The sequence below is a fragment of the Typha latifolia genome, chromosome 2, assembly GCF_019914945.1.
Source record: "Typha latifolia isolate L0001 chromosome 2, TyphaL0001v2, whole genome shotgun sequence".
In the NCBI taxonomy this organism is placed as follows: domain Eukaryota; kingdom Viridiplantae; phylum Streptophyta; class Magnoliopsida; order Poales; family Typhaceae; genus Typha; species Typha latifolia.
Window position 1 is genome coordinate 5,467,921 of NC_133087.1, and position 10,933 is coordinate 5,478,853.

At 38.1% G+C, this 10,933-nt stretch overlaps 2 protein-coding genes across 4 annotated transcripts; one reads left to right on the plus strand and one right to left on the minus strand.

Annotated features, from left to right (window-relative positions):
* Positions 1-2,977: 2,977 nt before the first annotated feature.
* LOC140782230 (late embryogenesis abundant protein At1g64065) lies at positions 2,978-3,992 on the plus strand. Its single transcript, XM_073128700.1, has one exon. The coding sequence runs from the start codon at positions 3,207-3,209 to the stop codon at positions 3,873-3,875; it is 669 nt and encodes a 222-aa protein (XP_072984801.1). The 5' UTR covers positions 2,978-3,206; the 3' UTR covers positions 3,876-3,992.
* A 2,774-nt stretch (positions 3,993-6,766) lies between these two features.
* LOC140780964 (probable membrane-associated kinase regulator 2) lies at positions 6,767-9,753 on the minus strand. 3 transcript variants are annotated; one of them, XR_012107613.1, is made up of 3 exons: positions 8,390-9,753; positions 8,131-8,247; positions 6,767-7,563 (listed from the first exon to the last, which is right to left on the minus strand). XR_012107613.1 is itself a non-coding variant. In XM_073126699.1 (2 exons), exon 1 carries the CDS (start codon positions 9,429-9,431, stop codon positions 8,391-8,393), a length of 1,041 nt encoding a protein of 346 aa, XP_072982800.1. In that variant the 5' UTR covers positions 9,432-9,753; the 3' UTR covers positions 7,992-8,237; position 8,390. The 3 variants fall into 3 exon arrangements, 2 of the variants coding, with proteins under 2 accessions (XP_072982800.1, XP_072982799.1); XM_073126699.1 differs by lacking the exon at positions 6,767-7,563 and having other exon boundaries at positions 7,992-8,237; XM_073126698.1 differs by lacking the exon at positions 6,767-7,563 and having other exon boundaries at positions 7,992-8,247.
* Between the last annotated feature and the right edge of the window lie 1,180 nt (positions 9,754-10,933).

Consider the following 10,933-nt stretch of genomic DNA (forward strand, 5'->3'; position numbering starts at 1 on the left):
CTAATATATTTTATACTTATCAATTATAATTTTTACTCAGAAAGGTATCACTTCAATCACTCTCTTTCTTTTCTCTCTCTTCTCTTCATTTATTCATTATAAAGAATATTTTAACCATATGCTAAACTATCATTTTAATTATATGTCACATAAAGTGTATTTATTACAAATTATATTAGAATACAACTAGACACTAGAATAACTTATACCGGTACAAGCTCTCTTATGCTAGTATTAAAAAAAAAAATAACTATACTAATATGGGCTTCATCCTCTGTAAAGTTTTTCCAATTTAGATCAAGTACTTAAGATACTATTAAGTGTATCTTTTGCATGTACACTATCAAAAGCTACTAATTTGTGTATATTTTTACCCTTTAAAGTTTATTCTTGTCCATAACTGAGAGGAAATCTATATAAAAAAGAATAAGCGTATTATGTTATCTTTTTACTTTTAAATGGATGAAAATTTAGCTAATGGTGAACTGTCATGGGTATTTATACAAAAATAAAGGTTTTAAAGGCTATTCATATACAAATAAAATGTTCTGAGATGTATGCTCTTGATATCTAAATTATCAATAGCATCTATAAGAAGACTATAAAGATCTTAGCAGTAGTACTCACTAAGTCAACAAGCTAGTGCCTCATTAATATGGATTGCTATCTTCCTGTGCAAAAGAGTTTGATTTCTTCTGGTTGTAAGCTCTTTTCCATGTATCATTTATTAGTGCAGCAATGAATCCCAAACAGCATGACAGATGCCCCAACAACTTTACTGCAATATTTCAATTAATTCATTAATGTGAAGTGCTTGTTTCACATTAGAGTGGTTGAAATTTGTATTATTGGATGAAATACTCCAACATATTTCTAAAGCTTAATTCACTTCGTTGATGTTGGCCAGAAAGAAAGCTATCTGCCCTCCACTCTGATGCAATGGCCAATTGGCATTGGTAACCTAATATTATCCTACCTTTTCTGGAGATGAATTAATTTTTCTTTGTAAATTAGGTTGACAAGTCATGTTTTATCTAAAGCATTATTTATTGCAAATAGAAGATGTAGGGTTTTATTTAATTTATAATATGCTTTAAAATATTTTAAATGTGTATAAATATTAGAATTTTTGTTCGAGGAGTATGCATCAGTATTATGAAGGTTTACGAAGAAATTTAAGATAGACAATTTTAGAAAGTGGTTCTAACCAGTGTGAAAGTGATTCAAATTATAAAGTTCAAAATTTTTCTATGTACGTATATAAGAAGATTCGTCTAGTCATAAAAATGAAGGGAAAACGATTTAGCCATAAGGTGTTTGAAAGCATTTAATGGCATTCAAATACACATATGCGGATGAACAATGCTCAATGAATAGTTCTGGATGAACAATGCTGAATGAATAGTGTCATCTTTGAATAATGAATAGAGCGTTCAAGTGTGCTTATGGATTTTCACTATTCTATCGATTTCGTGGATAATTTTTAGGGTTATCTGGATTCTATGTGGCGGAGGTATGTATGTTAACCTTGGAGTATTATCTATTCCTACATTATTTGAGAGATTTTTGAAGATCAAATAATCGTTTTAGGAAGCTCCATAATAGAAAGTGTTGAAGAAATTTTTACTTATTCCATCTTCTTCAAATCTTAAAAGGGCTTTACCTTGAGGGCTATCAACTTCAAGGGTTATACAGATTGGAAATCGATAGTGAGAAGCAGTACATACTGGGTTCAAATTAGTAAAACTTTATAGTTATAATTATTTTATAGATTGCTAAGATCTGATTTTGAATCCATAATTTTTTATTCTAGCTTTAGCTTTAGGGGATTTTTAATGTAAAAATTCATGTATTTGCTATTTCTGCACACTTTTTATTTTATTTTATTGATAGTATGTAGTACATCAACCTCCTAAGACATTTTAAAATTTTTGAAAGTTATTAAATAGAAAACTATAATTTATACTTATGTAGTTGGGCCAATTCTTTTACTATGTTTGGTTTTCGTGGCTAAGCTGCAAACTTATTTAGTTAGCCTAATTTTTAGGTATCTAAAACTAGGCTAAGAAAATATGATATTTGGTTGTGAACTGGGCTAAATGTAATTTTTAACGATTTTAACCCGACATTTTTTTTTCATTTAATTTTTATTTAGCACCTTGGTTTAACGGTACCAGCAAAGAAATATTTTATTATAATATACTAAATATTTTATAAAATGTTCGAATTACTCTTGTCACTTTCATCTTCCCATTCTCTCTCATTTTTCCCATGAAATTTGTAGAGAGAGAATAACGAAGAAGAGGAGGAAGAGGATGACTGTGGTGACCTGGTTGAAAAAAGAGTAGAGAATGTATACTTCTGCTTGAATGCTGTCTGGGCCCAAAGTTTTCCCCCAGGGGAGACTTCACAACGCTGCTTTAATTTCTTCCCATTTTATCTAGCATGTAATATGAATTCCAAGGAATATAATCGATATATCCCCAGCTGTAGGAATTTATTCTGAAAGCACTGCTACCGATTTAATGTCGCCCTAAAAGGTTAGAGGTGTATTAGAATACTGATGTTGTAAGGAGAAAACTTAATGCGAGTGAAAATTTGGCAGTGATAAGATACTAACACTATCTACTGGTTAAATTTACTTCTTAGAGAAAATTGTGAAGGGATTATTACCACCAGAAAACAAAATAGTTCAATAGATTAAGCCTTAATTTGGATGTAATATTATGGTAAACTTACAGATTTTGATCAATTTAAAAAAAAAAAAAGATAACTTTTAAATTGCTCTTTGTGATTAAGCTTAAAATTAAACTATCCTTAAACTTTTATTTGGATAAAGTTTAGAGAAAGAATTTAATTTTAGATAAATTCAAGTATGAACAATTTGTAATTTACACTGAAAGATTACAAGAAATTTCTTGTAATCTGGGATGCAGAGGATCTGCTGCTCTACTTTCATGGTTGACTGATGATGCTCACAAAAGTCTAAGACACACCTACCAATTGGTCTAATCAATTGGGAGAAAAAAAAGAGAGAGAGAGAGAGAGAGAGAGAGAGAGAGAGAAAATATTAAAAAAATAATACAAATAAAAGAAAACACACATAAACCCCATCAACTATATCAAACCCTCTTTCCACTATTCCTCTCCCCTAAATTTCCAATCACTCGATCCACTCCTCTCCATCCACAATTGCTTCAATCATCATGTCCTCCTCCGACCGCGACCACGTCGTCCCCTTAGCCATCGCCACCGACCAAGAAGACAAAACCCCACTCCCTTCTCATCCTCCCCTCCGCCCCAACAGCCACCGCCGGCGCCGGCGCTGCCGTCTTCTCTGCTGCGTCGCAGCCACGATCGTCATCGTCGCCGTTATCGTCGCCATCCTCGTGACCGTCACCTTCACGGTCTACAAGGTCAAAGACCCCGTCATGACCATGAACGCCGTCTCCGTGAAGAACCTCAACGTCAGCAACCTCCTCTCCGCGAACCTGACGCTGCTCGCCGACGTCTCCGTCAAGAACCCCAACGCTGCCCCCTTCCGCTTCGGGCCGAGCACCACCGCGCTCTTCTACCGGGCCAATCAGGTGGGCCAGGCCTGGGGCCCGCCCGGTATGGCCCGGGCCCACGGGACCGTGCGGATGAACGTGTCGGTGGACGTCATGGCCGGAAGGGTGCTCGGAGATTCGGGATTCGCGGGGGATCTGACGGCGGGGGAGGTCGGGGTTGCCACGTCGACGAGGGTCGGGGGCAGGGTCAGGCTCTTCGGCGTGATCAAGCGACACGTGGACTTGGAGATGAACTGCTCGTTCGCGATCGACGTCTCGAGCGTGTCGATCCGGAACCAGAGTTGCTGGCAGCACGTGTGGCTTTAATTTTCGATAATTTATATATATATATATATATATCTATATATCTTCGTCATTATGGAGATAGACAACCTGTAGCTTTTTATTTTTCTAATATATTTTTGATGACAAAATTGATATCAATTTCCAAGGAGAGGTAGAAGAAATGAACTTGGGAACAGCTACATCTCTATTTCCCATGTAAGGGCACTGGCTAACAACCAGAAGGAATAAATTGGCCAGTGGGGATATACAATACAAGTACAACTAAACAGTGCTTCACAGAAGTGATATGAAACTAAACTATGTAAGAGATCAGAGAAGGTTAGGTTTAGGTATGAATCTATAAAGAGGAGAAGGTAGCAAGGATGATGAGAGTGATGAGACTACATTAACTGCTGACTTGGCTCCATTTAGACACAGTAATTTGGTAGTCCGATGAGCTTAAGAGCTTCCGGATTTGCATCAAGATTGGTGACATCGACGTACATTCGAAAAGAGAATAGTTTCGTACTGGTAGGAAAGCTAAAGAAATTTGGAAAGAGCACCCTGCTTTAGTTACTTTTGCTGATTTTTCTGTTAGAGCACAATATTAAAAATATTTACAGATTGGTCCCTGCGTTAGTTCATTTGTATGAAAACTTTGAAAAGTAGTCATTGTTATGAGAACAGGACAAAATATGGATCGGATTACTTGTTTACTGGTGGTTCAATCGATAATTTATTCAATCGGATTGCTGATTTTTTAAATATTTAAATAATATATAAATAGATCTAAATAATTCAAAATAATAATAATAATAATAATAATAATAAATCTATTTGTATCTGTATATCCCTCAAAATAAATATTATTTATATAGATACCCTCACTATTATTTTCAAGTTAAGTTATTAAAGGAGAGAGGGGGCCAGACTAAAGATAGACTTATCCTCATTAGATGCATCATTGCGCAAGTGCATTGGCTCCTATGGAAGAGACACAACAATATGGTTTTCCAATCAAAGCGGGCCTCCACCAAACAAGTTCTTTTTCAAGTCGTTGCAATGGTTGAGACCTTCCAGGCCGAAACTAAACCAAGGAAGGACCTAACTACCAGAAGGTGTGCAACGAAGTGGATCCCTGATAACAAAGGGATCAAACTGAATATTGACGGGGGCTTTCTCTCCTAGGGATCAGATGAGTAGAAACCTACTAGCTAGTGCTGTGAAGGGATCCTCAACTAAGCCATTCATGGCTGAGATTCAAGCTCTTCAGGTTGCGTTGGTCCAAGCAAAGCAACATAACATATCATCTTTCTCCATTGAATCGGATTCTCAAATGTTGATCAATATCCTACAAAACAAAACTCTATGCCCATGGAAATGGCATCCTCTATTCTTATTAGACATTTTCTCTGCACTCAAATCTTTTAATATTTCTTTCTTCTCCCACTGCTACAGGGAGGCTAATCTTGTTGCACATGAATTAGCCATCATTGGGAGAACTCAAAGGTTTTCTTCAGTTTAGGTCCATATGACCCCGCTGTTTTGGGCAACTTATTTGCTAGGGACACTCTAGATATTGCTTTGAATACCTAAAGTGTTTTTTGTGCCCTTTTTGAGGTAATGAAGTTGCCTGTTTAACAAAAAAAAAAAAGGTTAAGTTATTTAATATAACAAGATAAAAATATTATTAACTAAGAGAAATATTTAAAAATAATAATAATAATATTTTATATTTACATTTAAATTGTTCAAATTTTAATGATAGTTTATCCTAAATACTATTCAAGCAAAAAAATAAGAATTTTAAAATATATACGTACAAACTCTTTGTATTTTGAGAGATATACATATTTTAGATATACAGACAAGCAAATAAGTGACTTTTAATGGGTATATGTGCAACAAATAAGTTTTAAACTAGATGTTCTTTAAATTTTAAAACTAAAATACTATTAAGATATAAAATAATTAAGTATTAAGGATAATTATATAACTTTGCAAAACTAGTCGACCAGGCCAATTCGCTAAAGATAAACTTGGTTGTAACTATTGGATCAGTCGATTTTTAACGGGTCAAATGTTTATCCGATCTGATAAGAAAATCAAACCGATTTAGTGGTCAGTTCACTGATTCATCAGTGCGACCACCCGGTCAAATTCGGTTATGATAACTATGGTTAACAGCTCACATTTACCTTTAGAGCTACCAAAAGACCCTCAACTCAGTTTGTGAAAGACTTGGTAAGAGTTAATCTCTAAAATAGTCTACAATCTGCTAACTCAAAACATTCCACACAATTTATTATTACGAGGATTTAAATCGTAAACGTCTTAGTAAGATAGGATAGGAAAGATCCCAATTATTTGTGGATGTAATAAAGCTTGGCTTGCATTATTCTTTATTTTATGGCTAAATATGAGCCGGACAAATGGCTAATCATTCTTTGATACAAAAATATTTAGGCTCTCACTAAGCTTATAGGCATTAGATAAAGTCATTCAATCTAAATTCCAAGTTGTTATGTTGTCAAATTATTGCTCTTAATTGTTAAGCCACCGAGCTGTTTTTTTAAGCCAACATACTATAAAGCCATTAAAATGAGTATGTGTTTAGTATCATACGCTGTCATTTGGAAAGCAAGAAATGGAAAAGCTTTTAGATGTGAGGAGGCTAGCTAGCCCTCTCCAGATTATTGAAGCTCCTGCAAACCTTACCTGGCCTCCCCCACCAACCTCTACTAGCCGTTTGGCGAGGGAGTATACATTGAATAGCAAGCATGAAAACCCAGCTCCTGGGGGATGGTGATATTACTGCTGCATGCTTTGTGGGGTCAGATTGGCAACTTTTGTGCCTCCTTATGAGGTCTACACGAGTATGGCAATATTCCTTCCTTTTTGCAGCAGAGCTCTCTTCAGGGAAGCTTGCTTTTTTTTTTTTTCCTTTCTCTCTCTTTCTAAAGTGATAAGCATATACCAATACTGCTAACCTTTTCAGTGATTCGTTAACAAATTGTTAATGCTATTAATGGTCTCAGCCTCAGCAAACCTGTGGATTAGTCCATCTTAGCTCCAAACTGAAGAATGCAACTTGCGTATGTCTAGGCATCTATCAATCAAAATTTCTTTGGCAAGCTGGAGTAACAATACCAACAAAAAAACAAAAAAAAGGGATAAGGATTAGGCGTTGTGGTCCTCATCTCCTGGCAGTTCCCTAATCATAGCTCGTCAGCTATTCATATCTGTGGCTGCCCCACAGTTGAAGCCAGGATTATCCTAAAGCAATCTAAACTAACGATGAGGACAAACCTACTATTTTGTTGGATCTTTTGATTCCGGAATCATGAGGACAAGGTGTCACTGTCACCTCCATGTTACAGAACTGGATTTTAAATTGCATGAACAGTGATCATATCTTAATCTAAAAAGATAATATGTCTAGGGCCCCACATAACGCCCTTTGCCGTGCTACATGTCACTATATGTCCATCTAGTCCATATATTGAGACTTTATGGCTGCCTTCGCATATATATATTACACTTATTATTAAACAATAATCACAGTTTGTGGAACATTGGATCCGGTCTGGCGCGTAAAGTAGCGTTGAATTGAGCGCAAGGCGACACTGGCGCACTGCCCCGAGGCAGATACGGCAACTGTCTTTGCAACGTGTGCGCAGCCCCATGCGACAAGGTTACCAGTCGATTCGCATATCGTTGGTTCCAGTTTCTGCAGCCGCGTGCATGCATAGAGCCAGAGATTAAAAAAAAAAGAAAAAAAAAAGAGAAAGAGAAAGAGAAAGAGAGTTGTAGCAGTAGTTAGCAGAAGCTTTAATTCACACGGTAAAAGGATGAGAGAGAAGCAACAGTTAAAACTCCAATGTTTTAAAGTTTTTAGGAGGCTCTGATAAATAGAAGTGCTTTTATTAGAGGGGGCGTGGAAGCTAGAAAAGGTGTGTCAGTGTGATGCGTTACCGTCTTTAATCGTGTCAGTATAATTCTCAAAGCTCTTGGTCTAAGGTAGTTGCTCTTTTACTCGCCCAGAAAGACGAGAAAGGTAAGATGAGGTAATTATATATACATGCATGCACAGGGCTCTGCAGGCTGCAGCGTAGCAGTTGGATGGCCCAGGCATTTGAAGCTGATGGGAGGAAAAAGTGCAAACTAACGATTGGAGAATGGGATTACGAATTAACACCTACATCACCAAGCTCATATAATTTACATAGCAAATGCTGAGCAACGAAAAGAAAAGGAGAGCTAAGAAGGTACAACAAACTTAATTTATTGCGCCTACGGGAGATGCTCCGCCGCTCATCCTTAATCGAACGGTTGAGAGGGAACAGCAGCCGTAGCTCTCGCACATCTCCTTTTCTCTTGGTTCGTTTAGCTATTACTCGGATCCTGCAAGAGACTAAAAATCAAAATTTTAAAAAGAATATATTATCTTTTCACTTTTGAGTATAATGTAATATTTTGAAGAGTAACATGCAAATGTAGCAACTTTAGAGGGTCTATTTTGCATATAATCTGAAAAAAACTTGATTAATAATTACCTTAGGAAGCATTAAACGAGCGCTTGCAGTGCGCGATGGCGCTCTGGATTCCATCCTCTTGTTGTAGGAGCGAGTCATCCCGCCTCTGCGCGGCCGGCGACGTGACGGCAGCGACTGTAGCCGTCGCCGGCCTGCTCTTCCCGAGCCGCTTGCACACGACCTTCAACACCGCCGGCACGCTCGCCTTCGGCCCCTTCACCCCGCACGTCACTACCGCCGTATTCGGCGGTGCAGCCTTGATCTCGTCGTCGTCCTCCGCAGCCGCCGCTCCGCTCTCGTCCTCCGCCGCCGCCTCGTTCGCCACCGCCTTCGAGAACCGAAGCTTCTCGATGTACGCCTTCGAAACCCTAACATACAACGGCTTGATCTTGCCCAGATACTTCTGGATCGCTTCTTTGACATGTCTCCTCTCCTCTTCTTCCTCCTCTTCCTCTCCCGTTGCCTTGGTCTCGGAAACCCTTGAGCTGTTGTCTCGGGCGAAGAGCGAGATGATCGGGACATCGCCGACCTTGAATTTGATCAGGAAACTGCCCGAATCTTGTTGCTTCGGAGATCCTGGCACCACCACGGGCTTCGATTTCCGGAGCCCTAGCATAAAGACGCCGTACTTGGTGGCGGATTTGAGGAAGGAGACGAGAAATTGAGGCTTCGTATCTTCCTCCGAAGAGGCAATGACGATGGAGGCCGGATCCAAGGGGACTAGATCCCCCTTGAAGAAGAGCTCGTCGGCGACATCTGAGCCGCCGGCGGAGATCTCGTCGGAGGACAACGCGAAGTTGAACTCTTCCTCCTCCCCGTCTCCGTGGCCATCGCCATCCTCCCCGTCAACGTGGCCATCTCCGTCCTCCCCGTCTACGTGGCCATCGACATCCTCCCCGTCCACGTGGCCCTCGCCGTCCTCGGGGACGGCGAAATCGAGATCGAAGAAGGGACCCTCGTCCTCGCCATTCGTATCGGCGGCGACGGCCGTGACGGTGGTGGCTCCGCCGCCGCCGCCCCCGGCGGCGCGGCGCAAGTACTTGAGGAGGCTGAAGGATTCCATTGTTGGGCGAGCAAGAGGCGAGGAGCGATGGTGGAGATAATAGAAAGAGTTAAAAAAGGCGGGAAGCAGCGCTGCTGTGCTCCGTACGTGTCTCAGAGGAATGGACCCTTTGCTTTTGGGTTCGGGCTCAACTCGATTCAATAATCTCTTTGGAGTCCGGTGAGGGGGACTTACTACAACACTCCGTTTGAACGGAGAGAGTAAGAGAAATAAGAAAACGAACGGAAGGAAAAAATAAACAAGAGAAAAAATATATTCTTTATCTTGATGTAATCAGAAGAGAAGTGAAAAGTAATTTTTTTTAATAAAGGGGACGAAAAAGAGAAAATATCATATTTACCATTATACTCTATCTTTAATATTTATTTATTAAAATAAATCTATAATATTTATTAGATTATTCTTTAAAACTAAATAGATGTAACATAACAAATAATAGTATCAACAAGCTATACCATCTTGCACAAACTATAATAATATTTAATCATTCTCGTTTTGATTTATTTATAGAATCTTAAAAGGTTAAATAAATTGTATTAATAGAATATGAGCATATTTAGAATATTAAAATATAAAAAGAGTTTTATATAGTTTTGACTTTTTTTTTCTCTTCTTTTTCTCTTTGTACTCTCCTAAAAATTTAATTAAAATAATAAAAAACTATTTTCTCTTTTCTCGTACTCTCTCTCTCTCTCTAGATGGAGTATAAACGAACATTTAGTACAGTAAATAGAAAGTTGAGTTAATAACATTTACGTACTCGAAACTACTGTAAACTATTGAGGATTCTAAATATGAACGTTTCTAAATTATAAGTTTAATATAACACACTAGTTTTATTAGTTCAACGTCTACTATAGTTGCAAACTTACTTTTGTGATGTTTATGTATACCTATATAAGATGTCTATGTGTGTACCAAAATAATCTTTAAGATAATTTTGGTGCAAACAATAGTAAACTAAAAATACTAATTTTCAATCTCATCCTCAGGTCGCCTCTATTTTTCCAATTGAAGGAAATAGGATTAATCAATTACTATATTCTCATATATTAGATGCCACCTCTTTATGCTCAATGAAAAAAAAAAGTTTGTGTTTTTGTACGTAGTTTTAGGTGGCTGGCGCAGGAGTGCATTCAATTTCAATCGTGAGAGTCACGAGCAAGGACTTTATTAGTAATCCAGTTGGGCATGGCATGGCAAGTCTGATCAGCATCAGACGGTACGACTAGCTTTTATTTTTATTGAAGAGACAGCAAAGTCTGGTTTACAGTAAGTCTCTAGGCCACAACAATCTCGGAGTTGTTGAATAAAATTGAAATCTTTGAGGGGCTTTTCTGCTGTTATGTTTTATTTTTAATATATATAAAATTTTAATCAAGAGCACCGGAACAGCCATTTTGCATCCTTCATCTGAGAGCGCCCTAGAAAACGTTCGCACATACATTTTAGCCAAATGGACGAGCTCATTTGAATGCCGTCGTGAAACTTTACAATGTCTG